The sequence below is a fragment of the Myxocyprinus asiaticus genome, chromosome 16 (genome assembly GCF_019703515.2).
Source record: "Myxocyprinus asiaticus isolate MX2 ecotype Aquarium Trade chromosome 16, UBuf_Myxa_2, whole genome shotgun sequence".
Taxonomy (NCBI): Eukaryota; Metazoa; Chordata; class Actinopteri; order Cypriniformes; family Catostomidae; genus Myxocyprinus; species Myxocyprinus asiaticus.
The window spans coordinates 30936442-30950107 of NC_059359.1; the positions used below are offsets into that span (position 1 = coordinate 30936442).

Below are 13666 nucleotides of genomic sequence, written 5' to 3' on the forward strand. Positions count from 1 at the left end.
TTTGGTAGACATGGGACAATGGTATTCAGAACATAGATTCAGAATTTTTCATGCAAAATATTATTTTAACATGGTTGACAGTGATTGGATGATGCTGGCCATTACTTTGAATCAGAATTAATTATGCTAATTTCTGATGTAATGCCTGTAATGTCTCAAAACATGAATAACAACACTCCTGGAAACATAATTTGATTTTAAAAAGTCAGACTTTCTATAGCTTGGTATCATGTAAAATTTCACAACTTAGTCCCACTGTCCACATATGTGGACAATACATTTTTAGTAAAACTATTTGGTCTAAAAAGCAAAACAAAAAACATTGTTCCTCATATTGTTTTGTTTCTCAGGGGCTAGTTACAAATCAAGAAGGGAATGGAAAATGCACACAGCAGTCACGCTTGGGTCTCAGGAGGTAAATGGAAGTAATATTAATATATATATTTATATATACACACACACACATTAAACTTTTCAAAATACTAAATATTTTTGTATTTATGCATTTAAATTAGACCTTGAATTCCAGATTTTAAATCTGGACTTTTGGACCACACTGTATATGATCAAAAGATCTTTCAGACTTATAATGGTAAGTAAAGATTCAAGTGAAATCATACAGACTAAATATATTTAATTAAAAGAAACTGCATACATGCACACAACAACATCACTCACACAAATATGAAGGCCAGAAAACAAGTCGAATCCCAAGTCTGAGTTCAACAGAGAATGGCTGTTTACATCTCTTTTAAAGCTGACATTTGTTTGAACTGAAATTAGGCTTTGATGTTGGTACAACGTAATCCAATCTGCTTGACAACATCACAGTTCCTGCTTATAAGACTCACAGAGTGATTGAGTTGTAAGCATTTCATTAAAGAAAAAAGGAACAATATCTTATGGCTTCAATTTCCCAACACAAATAAAAAATGATCATCATTTGATTTTCAAAACCATACGGCAAAAAAGAAAACAACACAAAAAAAACAGCCTGTAAGGGTTTATGCATGTGTAGCGAGGGTTTACAGGGAATACAGTGAAAAATAATGCAATGTTTTCAAGAATCTCCCCCTTGAAGCTACACAAACATATATTAATAGGTTTTCAAGTGGCAGTGTTTGAACAATGCGTGATCCTAGTGCAGTAATACAAAGTACAGTGGTATTATACATTGTATACAGTAGGTGCTGGGCTTGGTGCTTCCCTTTTTTTCTGCTGACTTTTGCCATCCAGCGCAGAGCAGCAAATTTAATGGAACTATCCCAAAGAAGCCAATAAAATGTGTCCTCTCCTCTCACTCGCGCAGTAGGACCGAATACCCATGTGTCTCACAGACACACTCACACAGCACATCCTTCAAAGCATTCAGTGCATCAAGAGAAAAAAAAAATTTTTGACAAATTCCAATGGTAAGATAGACAGAATTGTGGCCCCCAGCCAATAGACACATTCACAGGACAATTAAGACTAGCTGGTCTATGTTTCACATAGTATAAATAGTTTCATGATTAAAATGAAGGACACAGTAGTTTGAGGCACTTTAAAGGAGTTTAAGAGAGCTAAAAGATGGGTAAAATGTACAAGAAGTGCCAAACCATGTATCATGACCATGATTTGAAAAGAAGACAAAAGCAGACACCAAGGCTTGTTTTTTTTTTCTATACCATGTTCAATCTCCACCCTTGTGATAGGAAGCGCTGCCCTACAATGGAAAAACAAACAAATGTACTCATGGTCTTGGGAGAGACAAATGGTTAAAAGGATTTTTCTGATTGTGGGAATGTTGGTGTGAACCCTTCAGTGCATTGACAAGAAAGGCACTTCCTTTATGTAACATACAGTATAACAGGATATTAAAGATTTACAAAGTGCAGGAGAGACAAAGAGGTGTGCCAATATGGAGTAAATAGTTTTCATTAGCAGGACTAAACCCAGTGATTAGTAACAGGAAATTATGTTTTTTAATCATGTATGAATTTACATTGTTTATGTATTTTTAAAGGCACCACAGATACTGAATCAAGGCTCAAGTCTTAAGCAGGGCTCAAAGCGCATCATTATACAATAGCTCAAGGGATAGTTTACCCAAAAAGGAAAATGTTGTCATTATTTGTTCGCCCTCATGTCATTCAAAACATGTATGGTAATTTTCAATGGAACACAAAAGATGATATTTCTGAAGAATCTGTATGCAAGCTCTTTCCATACAGCAAAACTTCACAGTGACTACGTCTGCAAAGCTCCACAGAGGACAAAAAACCCCATTGAAGTAATCTGTATGATTTCAGAAGACTTATAGCATGCAAAATCATATGGAAAAAAATGTATGGTGATTTTCTTGCCCTTTTTGAGCTTGACAGATGTGATTACTATGAAGTGTCATTGTATGCAAAGAGCAGTGCGAAGATTCTTTAAAATTCACCTTTTGTGATCCACAGAGAAAAATCAGAATACAGGTTTAAAATGACATGATGGTGAGTAAATAATGACAGAATTTTCATTTTTGGGTGAATTATTCCTTTAAAAGAGCTTGTTCCAATTTAGGCACCATATAATTGCGTTACACAAGGCATTTGAAAGTAACCACACAAAAGACACATGCTACACAAACCCACAACCACATACATACACACAGCTAAAATGTTGACGCCCGTCCTGCAGAAATTTCTAGCTTTATAGACAGCATTGGTCAATATAAGAACGTTTTCAAGTGTCAGACAAAGTACCAGTGTTGTAAAGCAAAGCAAAAATCAGCACAGGAAGATTGAATATACTCTAAAACGACTCAGGTGATGAAGTTTTGTCACTCAGTGACAGAGATCAGTCCATCACTCTGAGCTACAGTGCCTTGGGTTCCAGCCAGCGAGAAGGCGGTCTGTGATTCACATGACAGAACATACTGCTTTAAAAAAGTTCAAGTTTAGCCCTACAACTTTAGTCAAGACTGATGACAGGCTATCAACACTCACCAAGAGTTTGCAAGTGACTGTCTGATTCAAATAATCAAAAATCTTTGGAATGTTTGTTTGTTAAAAGCAGTATAAATCGTTGCATTTTAAAGAAGAATGTTTTTATCTCTTCTTTGTAGAAAAAAAGTGTACGTTTGGGTGTTCTTAACTCATATTCCCTATATGCTCTCTTGTTCCCAAGCTCTCTGTTTTACAACATCTCTGTCCATTCCTGGATGAACGGTCCTGCAGGACCAGTGACGGTGACTCGCATCTCTTCTGCAGGTAAAGGTTTTGCTGAAGGCATGTGGAGAGTGAGTGCTACACTCATTTCCCAGAAGGTTCAACAGGGTTGTACTCTGTCTCTCCTGAGGACACCTGGGAGATTCTGCGCGTGGAGCGCCACAGTCGACGAGAAAACTGCCCTGACCGCACCTGAATAAAGAAAGATTTTTAAAGTAGGTGAATTTATTAAAATTATTGGATATAATTAAACAAATAATTTAAAAATTTGCTGAAAAAGCCCCCAAATGAATATACTTCATAGACTATAAGGGTGATTTCACACTTGGTTCGATTGCTTGGACCGAACCAGAGTTTGATTCCTCCCCCCCATGTAAAACTTTACATGCAAAGAACAACATTTATGTTTGTCGGATACATCGAATGTGCATCCACAGAGGCATTGTATGTGCAATGATGTGATTAATGTTAGTCCGCAGATGCATTGTAAGAGATGTAAAGAATGTGAGCTGCTTTCTGAAGGTGATTTATTTGGACACAAGCAGGTATGATGAATGCATTCTACCATAATAATTGCAATTGGGAGCCTTAAAAGACAAATTATACATCATCACAAGCAGTTCACTTCTGGGATTTGGTACAATTGCGTTCATATCAACAGCAAACTGTGCCAGAGTTCACATGAACCATAACCCAGACCACCTTTTCAAGTGGACTCGGGTGCGGATCGTCAGATGTGCACCAAAGTTCGGAAAACAGCGTTAGCATCATCCAAACGAACCGAAGTTTGACATCATTCGAACCCGGGTGTGCACCAAAAGTGCTAGTGTGAAAGCACCCTAATTCAATGCATTATTTTGGAAGATGAGTTATGTTATGAATCGACATGACACAAAAAGTGGCTGTAGAAATCAATTTATTGTTTGTTTTATTTCCAGATCACTGAACATAAAAGAGCGGTCACATTTACTTTCGCACGGGCGAAATACAGTCATCTCAATGGGAATCCACGCATTCATGAATTTCACATGATGGACTTCCGGTAGCGAAGAAGTTTCCCTTGTGGATTTCGCGTGGTGTTCAAGTTTGGTTAACTTTGACAAGTTAATTTGCCGTGTTGACCAACAGGAAGTTGCTTGGTTTGGCAGTGACCTCTGTGTGGGCGGTGCTTCATACACAGCTACACTGAATATCCACAATGGATAAAAGTATACATTTAGTAGTGAGTTTCTTTTCTTCAGTTTCACAGAAAAAGCAGCATTAAAAAGAGGCTGCTTGACAATTCGTTTTTTGCTAATCCACCCCACGCCTTTTCCGCTCACAGAATTTCACCTTGCAAAGGTAATTGTGACTGCGCCTGAAGAATTTTCCCTAGCGGATTTCACGTAGAGTTAAAGTGTGGTACTTTGAATTCGCCGCAGAGACAAATAGGAAGTTGCTTGGTTTGGCAGTGACCTCTGTGTGGTCGGTGCTTTGTTCACAGCTACACTGAATGTTAACAGTGGACAAGGATGTCATTTTAGTGACGAGTTTCTTTTTAACTTCACTCTCCCAAAACAAAGTGCAGCATTAAAAAGAGGCTGCTTGGCAATTAGTTTTCTGGGTTTCACACTCGCTCAACCTCTAACCTGCCTACGCCTTCTTTGCTCGCGGAATTTCACCAAGCAAATGCAAATGTGACCGCACCTTTATCACTGGCCCAATGTCCACAGCAATCCATTTTGCTGTAAAGTTTTCTAATCTGGCAAACTGTGGTAGATTTAGGAGCCATTCACACCATTCACAATTCTCAAATTCAACTTTGAGAAACGTTTATAAAACCCCTGTATTCTGTTGCGCTCTGTCATTAAAAATTAAATATAACAATGTGTGACATTTTCAACAAGGGGAAGTGATGATTAATTTGTTTGGCCTTTTTGACACATTTCTTTATAGGATAGGGACAAGAGGGGGAAACAAGCTAGATTTGAACTCTCGTTGACCACATGAGCACCACAGTTCAATCTGTCAAAACATTGCACTCAGATGATCACTTAAAATTTAACAGTTCGTAAAATGTTTTAAAGATTAACACACCTTAGACATGCAAGTTATGTCTAATCAACATTTATTAAGATAGTTTATAACACAAATTTACCTCACATATTTAGATGAGAGTTTCATTTGACGTTCTTTTTGTGAGCAGCATACATTTGGAATCAGTAAAAACTGTTCTTCCTCCACACGCAAGAACACACAGACCCTTAGTGCATCTGAAAGCCAAGGCAGCTACCTTGCTGCCTCACTGCTAAGGGCTGTAGCAAGGAATTCTGGGATCCCTGACTGAATATTGGTCTGGGCCCCTTTCTTGCCAACAAAATACAGTTTAAAATTTATTGTAGGCCCTCTGGACCTGTGGGCCCCAAGAATTGTTACCACCTTTCACCCCATTAGCTAAGGCCCTGCTGCCCAGTCAGTCAATAGCTGCGTTTCCACTACTGAGCCAAATGAGGGCATGCAAGTGTGTGCCAGGGCCAGCTGCATTACCACTGTCACTTCCAGGACTTCATCGTGTCTCCTCGAGGCTTCCTCGGGGCCAACAGCCAAGCGCCCTTTCCATCTGATTACCCTTGGGCCAAAGAAGGCCGACTGGGGATTGAGGCAGGGTCAATGCCAAAGGCAGAGTTTCGTGGAGTCAGGTCGCAGGTTTCAGCACCAAGATACTCATTTCCCAATTTTTCATATCTAGCTACCAGCTTACCTCAACAGATCAACGGAGAATCGAGAATCATCAGTAGACGAAATCAGGGCTCTTCTGAATATTTGGGCTGAGGAAAATGTGTAACATCTGATAGATGGTGTCTGCCGAAACGAAGACATAAATAAGTATATTGTTGCCGAACTTTCCAAGTTGTGTATCAAGTGCACAACTGTACAGATTCTGGAAAAATTAAAAAGAAACTGTGGGCACAGTACAAATCCTTCTTCATTTCGAGGGCTAGCTAGTCTCCAAACTCTGATACCTCAGCTTGAGTTTCCCTCTTGCTTGTGAAATGGGCAGGGTGTGATGTTGGCACCCGGGTGGCGAAATAAGGGCAGGTTTTAGGGCAACGCTGTGGGGCTGTTGGCTCGATGGTGGCAATGCAGATCGATTTTGGTCTCGCGGCTCAAGGTCCGAGGCTATTGGCCCTGGCTGACCAGTTGATAGCCCCGGCTCGCACTGGCCTGATAGTGGAAAAGCGGCTAATGACCTCAGACAGCGGTTTGCATATGAAGGCACCTCATAAAGTCGCTCATTTTGGACAACCTTGCAAAGCACCATAACGTCATGTCTAATGGTCTAAAACAAATTCAAGTGAGCTTTAGACACAACCAAGCACATATTTAGTAACTCAATGCTTATTTTTCACTAGAAATGGAGTCATACGCTGGAAAAATAAAATATGACACATTTATAAACTTTCACCCACTTCATTAGACGGCACATTTATCATTTCCACCAACCACACAAAACGCACACAGAAGTTTGGGTTAGCAAAGTCAGTGAAGCCTAGATCTATGTTGCCTTCAATAACTGACCAGATTAAGGCATCTCAGTAGTCAGGATGTGATTCAAACATTGGATTCGGACATGCTTTGATAGCCTTCCTCAGGGGAGGACTGGGAAGAGAAATTGGCCCTGAATTTGAAATAAAACCGGCCCAAAAGTTCAGCCCCATTTTGCAGCCGGCCCACCAGGAAAAGTCCCTGTTCTCCCTATGGCCAGTCCTCTCCTGGCATTCCTACAGCCTCCAAAGGTAGCAACACTCTAAAACACTCACCTCCTCTGGCTTTCCTGCTCCTACCACAATGAGTTTCCCATCCTCCAGACCCACCAGAATATGACTGCTCTCTTTAGTGACAGACACACAGCGCACAGGGACCTTCAGGGGCAAGGGCACCACAGCCGGGTTTAAGCTACACACAAAGAAAGACTTTGGAATGAGTAGTCAACATGAACACAGCTGCTAAAGATTTACTATGATGATGCAGGATAAAACAAAGAATACAGAATGATCATGCAGGCCATTTTAAGCTGAGCTTCTGCATATCTACAGTGCATTGCAATACTGTTATAGGTGTATTTACCTGTGTAAGTCTCGAATATGGAGGTTCCCTTGTTGTGTGCCCACAATGAGGTAGTCAGGCACCAGATGCAATGCTGAAACCTTCTCGTCCAGGGTCACAGATGCTAGCAGAGTGCCATTCACGGAATACACATGCAGTGCATATTTCTCCTACAGAAAGTAAATCATATATACACTAACTGACAGCAGTTTGTGTTAAGTAGGATTTTTCCTACTGAATAATTAAGTATTTCATGAGATGATTCACAGTAACATTTAGAATAATCTAACGCTAATTTAAAAAATCAATTGTTTTCTTTCACTTAGCCAGTAGAAAGTGAGTCAATCACCACCTTTCCAGCAGAGCGTCCCTCCATAACAGTCTGTGCCACTATGTGCCCTTCCATGCCGACCTCCAGCTTTGCCACAGGGGCAGGAATGCAGCTCTCACAGGGCGGCCGCAGCGTCCGCAGGTACTGCCCACGATGCACACTATGCACAATTACTGTGCCATCCTGAATGAGAGAAAGACCTTTCAAGCCATGGTCCATAACCATTGTGCCCTCGAGCACTTAACATCAGGTTGCTGTAAGGGGATTGTCACTGTAATAAGTGTACTGTAAATAGCTTTAGATGAAATCATCTGCTCTCTTTCAAAAGAGAGAGAAAGAAAAAAAAACAAGTAAAAAAGTAAAGAAATGGGAAAAGAAAACTTTGATGGCAGTGCAATAAAATTAAACTAATCAGCCTACCGGAAGTTTAAAAAGAGGTTGGTTAATTCTGACTTAGACTGACCTTTGACCCTGAGATTGCAATGTCCAACTCAGTGCTGATGGCAACACATGTGACCTCATGATCATGTCCACTGAGCACCTGCACTGGCCGTGGAGAAAGACCACTAGAGAAACCACCCTACAGGTAAAAGAAAAAACAATATATTCTGATTAAATCGCTAGATATACTGTATAACAATCACATAGAATCAATGTTATTGAAGTATTAAGTCTGAACTTGAAGACTTGGAACAAACCTGTTGTAGGACCTGCCACACCATGCAGGTGGTGTCCCGGGAGCCAGAGATTAGGTAGATACCACAGAGGTCCAAATCCAGGCATGTCACCACATCTGTGAGACAAAGAAATGCATATTAATTAGCCTTCATGACATTGATTTATAATAATATGCAATATACCGGGTTCACAAACCTTTCCGATCAATGAATTTCAATGATTTGGATTACCATAAATCCACTTGGGATTATTTTTTTTAAAGATTACACTCAATTAAGCTAGAAAGATGTACATAAACAATACTGCCCAACAAACCCGGTACGCAGTAACAATGTCAACACTGAAACTGAGAAAAATGGCTCAAAAGGTTTTTGGTCAGTTTTGACAAAATGTGTAGTCACTGCGTTCTGTCTTTGTTGTGCAGTATAATTTTAAAATTGAATGACTGGTCAAGACTTCATTAGGTGCCTTGACTTCCAGGCCTGGAAATCACAATTTAAAATTCCCTGATATTTCCATGTTTTCCATGACCGTGGGAACCCATGCATTCTGCATCCATGCATCTTCCAGAGTTAAAATTATGTAGGAGCTGTTAATTGGCAGCATTTTCAGAAAGCCTGATATTTTCCCTTGCTGAAAGAACTGTCTGTCAATACCAATGTTGCTTTAATTTTAGCAACAATCGATTCAATAAACATCTCTGCTTTTTTTTGAGAGCAGCTCATGTTATTTAGGATTTAGCTCAACTCTGTCAACACTCCCTCAAACCACAAGCTCATTCATATTCCTGCAGCTGCCTCTTGGCTCTGTAAATCTATTTCAGTACATCTTTGTCGGACAGACTACTCTCACCTTTGTGACGACAGATTCTGCCCACCAGCTTGGCCTTGCCTAACATAGTGACCCTCAGGCTGCAGTCCCAGTGCCCCCCGCTGAACAGCAGACGCCCGTCATTGGACACTACCAGCACCTGGGACCCGATGTCCACCCCTGGGGAGAATGGCCCGCTGAGGAACCGCTGGGTCCTAAAAACAGATCAAACAAATAGTTAGTAACAATGATCAGGACTTGACATTAAAAACAATGAGAGAACATCTGAAATAATCATTTGATTACTGTAATATAGAAATTAAAATGATCCTATTCGGACACAATTATTTTTTAAATATGAAATCAGCATAAATTAATTTCAGTACAACAAATACACTACATGTATATTTACAATTGTACCTTATAATTTAAATTATATAATTTTTTCGCATTACAGTAACAAGAGAGATTTTTTCATATTACAATAATGAAAATGAAATTTTTTCGCATTAAATGTAACGAGTATTGAGAATTAGTTTTTTTTGCATTACATTAATGAGAATGAGAATTTCTTTGCATTATAGTAACGAGTATCCAATTTTCGTGCATTTAAGTAATTAAAATTAGTTTTTTTCAGCATTACATTAATGAGAATTAGACTTTTTCGCATTGCAATGACGCGTATTAAACGTTTTCACATTAAAGTAATAAGAATTAGTTTTTTTCACATTACAGTAACAAGAATGAGATTTTTTTGCATTACAGTAACGTGAATAAAACTTTTTCACATTAAAGTAATGAGAATTATTTTTTTTTCCATTACTGTAATGAGAAGGATATAAAAAAATTACAGTAATGAGAATGAGATTTTTCTCTTTAGTAGGCAAGGCAAGTTTATTTACATAGCACATTTCATACACGATGGCAATTCAAAGTGCTTTACATAAAAATTATAAAGAAAATACAAGATACAACAAAAAAATTTTTTTTTTTTACAATTGAAAGGTTCTCTGTTACTTGGTTGTGGTGTCTTTTTAAATAAAGTTATACCCTAAAAAGAACCTATAAGTAATGATAATTTGAATTTTTGCATTACAGTAATGAGTTTGAAACTGTTTTATTACATTAAATTAATGAGTATTTTTTTATATTTTTTGCATTACAGTAACACGTATACAATTTTCATGAGATTTTTCTAATGAAGGTTACAGTGAGTGCTAATGGAATGATAGGCACTCATAGCTGGCTGCCATACGACAAGAGCATAGTTAATTACTTCACCTTACTTAATGAGATTTTTTTTTTTTTTTTGCATTGTAGTAATGAGAATGAGATTTTTTTTTTACATTGTAGTAAAGATAATTTTTTTTTTTTGCATTGTAGTAATGAGAATTAGATTTTTTTTGCATTGCAGTAATGAGAATGAGATTTTTTTTTTTTGCATTGCAGTAATGAGAATGAAATTGTTTTTTTTTTTTGCATTGCAGTTATGAGAATGAAATTGTTTTTTTTTTTGCATTGCAGTAATGAGAATGAAATTGTTTTTTTTTTTTGCATTGCAGTTATGAGAATGAAATTTTTTTTTTTGCTTTGCAGTAATGAGAATGAGATTTTTTTTTGCATTGCAGTAATGAGAATGAGATTTTTTTTTGCATTGCAGTAATGAGAATGAGATTATTTTTGCATTGTAGTAATGAGAATGAGATTTTTTTTTTTTGCTTTGTAGTAATGAGAATGAGATTTTTTTTTGCATTGCAGTAATGAGAAGAGATTTTTTTTTTGCTTTGTAGTAATGAGAATGAGATTTTTTTTTGCATTGTAGTAACTTTGCATTGCAGTAATGAGAATGAGATTTTTTTTTTGCTTTGCAGTAATGAGAATTAGATTTTTTTTGCATTGTAGTAATGAGAATTAGATTTTTTTTTGCATTGTAGTAAAGAGAATTTTTTTTTTGCATTGTAGTAATGAGAATGAGATTTTTTTGTGCATGTAGTAATGAGAATTAGATTTTTTTTTGCATTGTAGTAAAGAGAATTTTTTTTTTTTTGCTTTGCAGTAATGAGAATGAGATTTTTTTTGTTGCATTGCAGTAATGAGAATGAGATTTTGTTTTTTGCTTTGCAGTAATGAGAATGAGATTTTTTTGTGCATGTAGTAATGAGAATGAGATTTTTTTTTGCATTGTAGTAAAGAGAATTTTTTTTTTTTGCATTGTAGTAATGAGAATGAGATTTTTTTGTGCATGTAGTAATGAGAATTAGATTTTTTTTTGCATTGAAGTAAAGAGAATTTTTTTTTTTGCTTTGCAGTAATGAGAATGAGATTTTCTTTGCACTGTAGTAATGAGAATGAGATTTTTTTTGTTGCATTGCAGTAATGAGAATGAGATTTTGTTTTTTGCTTTGCAGTAATGAGAATGAGATTTTGTTTTGCATTGCAGTAATGAGAATGAGATTTGTTTTTTGCATTGCAGTAATGAGAATGAGATTTTTTTTGCATTGTAGTAATGAAAATGAGATTTTTTTTTGCTTTGCAGTAATGAGAATTAGATTTTTTTTTGCATTGTAGTAATGAGAATGAGATTATTTTTTTTGCTTTGTAGTAATGAGAATGAGATTTTTTTTGCATTGTAGTAATGAGAATGAGATTTTTTTTTGCATTGTAGTAATGAGAATGAGATTATTTTTTTTGCATTGCAGTAATGAGAATTAGATTTTTTTTTGCATTGCAGTAATGAAAATGAGATTTTTTTTTTGCATTGTAGTAAAGAGAATTTGATTTTTTTTTGCATTGCAGTAATGAGAATGAGATTTTTTTGTGCATGTAGTAATGAGAATTTTTTTTTGCATTGTAGTAATGAGAATGAGATTTTTTGTGCATGTAGTAATGAGAATTAGATTTTTTTTTGCATTGTAGTAAAGAGAATTTTTTTTTTTTGCTTTGCAGTAATGAGAATGAGATTTTTTTGTTGCATTGCAGTAATGAGAATGAGATTTTGTTTTTTGCTTTGCAGTAATGAGAATGAGATTTTTTGTGCATGTAGTAATGAGAATGAGATTTTTTTTGCATTGTAGTAAAGAGAATTTTTTTTTTGCATTGTAGTAATGAGAATGAGATTTTTTTGTGCATGTAGTAATGAGAATTAGATTTTTTTTTGCATTGAAGTAAAGAGAATTTTTTTTTTTTGCTTTGCAGTAATGAGAATGAGATTTTCTTTGCACTGTAGTAATGAGAATGAGATTTTTTTTGTTGCATTGCAGTAATGAGAATGAGATTTTGTTTTTTGCTTTGCAGTAATGAGAATGAGATTTTGTTTTGCATTGCAGTAATGAGAATGAGATTTGTTTTTTGCATTGCAGTAATGAGAATGAGATTTTTTTTGCATTGTAGTAATGAAAATGAGATTTTTTTTTTGCTTTGCAGTAATGAGAATTAGATTTTTTTTTGCACTGTAGTAATGAGAATGAGATTATTTTTTTTGCTTTGTAGTAATGAGAATGAGATTTTTTTTGCATTGTAGTAATGAGAATGAGATTTTTTTTTGCATTGTAGTAATGAGAATGAGATTATTTTTTTTGCATTGCAGTAATGAGAATTTTTTTTTTTGCATTGTAGTAATGAGAATGAGATTTTTTTGTGCATGTAGTAATGAGAATGAGATTTTTTTTTGCATTGTAGTAAAGAGAATTTTTTTTTTTGCATTGTAGTAATGAGAATGAGATTTTTTTGTGCATGTAGTAATGAGAATTAGATTTTTTTTTGCATTGCAGTAATGAAAATGAGATTTTTTTTTTGCATTGTAGTAAAGAGAATTTGATTTTTTTTTGCATTGCAGTAATGAGAATGAGATTTTTTTTTTGCATTGTAGTAAAGAGAATTTTTTTTTTTGCATTGTAGTAATGAGAATGAGATTTTTTTGTGCATGTAGTAATGAGAATGAGATTTTTTTTTGCATTGTAGTAAAGAGAATTTTTTTTTTTGCATTGTAGTAATGAGAATGAGATTTTTTTGTGCATGTAGTAATGAGAATGAGATTTTTTTTTGCATTGCAGTAATGAGAATGAGATTTTTTTTTGCATTGTAGTAAAGAGAATTTTTTTTTTTGCATTGTAGTAATGAGAATGAGATTTTTTTGTGCATGTAGTAATGAGAATGAGATTTTTTTTTGCATTGTAGTAAAGAGAATTTTTTTTTTTTGCATTGTAGTAATGAGAATGAGATTTTTTTTTTGCATTGTAGTAAAGAGAATTTGATTTTTTTTTTGCATTGCAGTAATGAGAATGAGATTATTTTTTGCATTGTAGTAATGAGAATGAGATTATTTGTTTTTGCATTGCAGTAATGAGAATGAGATTTTTTCGGATTAACGAAACAGGTAAAAAACTTTTTCACATTAAAGTAATGAGAATGATTATTTTTTCACATTATAGTAACAAAATTAGATTTTTTTCACATTACAGTAATTAGAATGAGATTTGTAATTTGGGGGTGACATTTCTTGACAGTTTACATCCAACCAACAATAAGAACTTGTCAAGCAAAAAAATATGAATAAATAATAATAATC

General features: G+C 35.7%; 2 protein-coding genes across 3 annotated transcripts in view; both read right to left on the reverse strand.

Moving 5' to 3' along the window:
* Positions 1 to 617: 617 nt before the first annotated feature.
* The window catches only part of LOC127454336 (neurobeachin-like protein 2), a 108613-nt gene continuing 95564 nt past the window's right edge, over positions 618 to 13666 (reverse strand). For both annotated transcript variants that reach the window (XM_051721461.1, XM_051721462.1), the window contains exons 48-54: positions 9142 to 9314; positions 8310 to 8404; positions 8075 to 8191; positions 7633 to 7794; positions 7302 to 7450; positions 6995 to 7130; positions 618 to 3386 (exon numbers count right to left, since the gene is read on the reverse strand). In XM_051721461.1, coding sequence (XP_051577421.1) covers positions 3279 to 3386; positions 6995 to 7130; positions 7302 to 7450; positions 7633 to 7794; positions 8075 to 8191; positions 8310 to 8404; positions 9142 to 9314 — 940 coding nt within the window. In that variant the 3' untranslated portion in view covers positions 618 to 3278. The remainder of the gene's footprint in view (positions 3387 to 6994; positions 7131 to 7301; positions 7451 to 7632; positions 7795 to 8074; positions 8192 to 8309; positions 8405 to 9141; positions 9315 to 13666) is intronic.
* Positions 9321 to 11930, reverse strand: LOC127454352 (uncharacterized). Its single transcript, XM_051721491.1, has 2 exons — positions 11389 to 11930; positions 9321 to 11044 (listed from the first exon to the last, which is right to left on the reverse strand). The coding sequence occupies exons 1-2, from the start codon at positions 11725 to 11727 to the stop codon at positions 10442 to 10444; spliced, it is 942 nt and encodes a 313-aa protein (XP_051577451.1). The 5' UTR covers positions 11728 to 11930; the 3' UTR covers positions 9321 to 10441.

What these genes read in the sequence shown, in the direction of transcription:
- LOC127454352 (XM_051721491.1), bottom strand. Translation starts at nt 11,727, where the DNA reads ATGCAAAAAAAATCTCATTCTCATTACTACAAAGCAAAAAAAATAATC. An exon ending in CTGCAAAGCAAAAAAAAAAA is followed by an intron (nt 11,045 to 11,388) that starts TTCTCTTTACTT and finishes ATGCAAAAAAAA; the next exon opens with AATTCTCTTTACTACAATGC.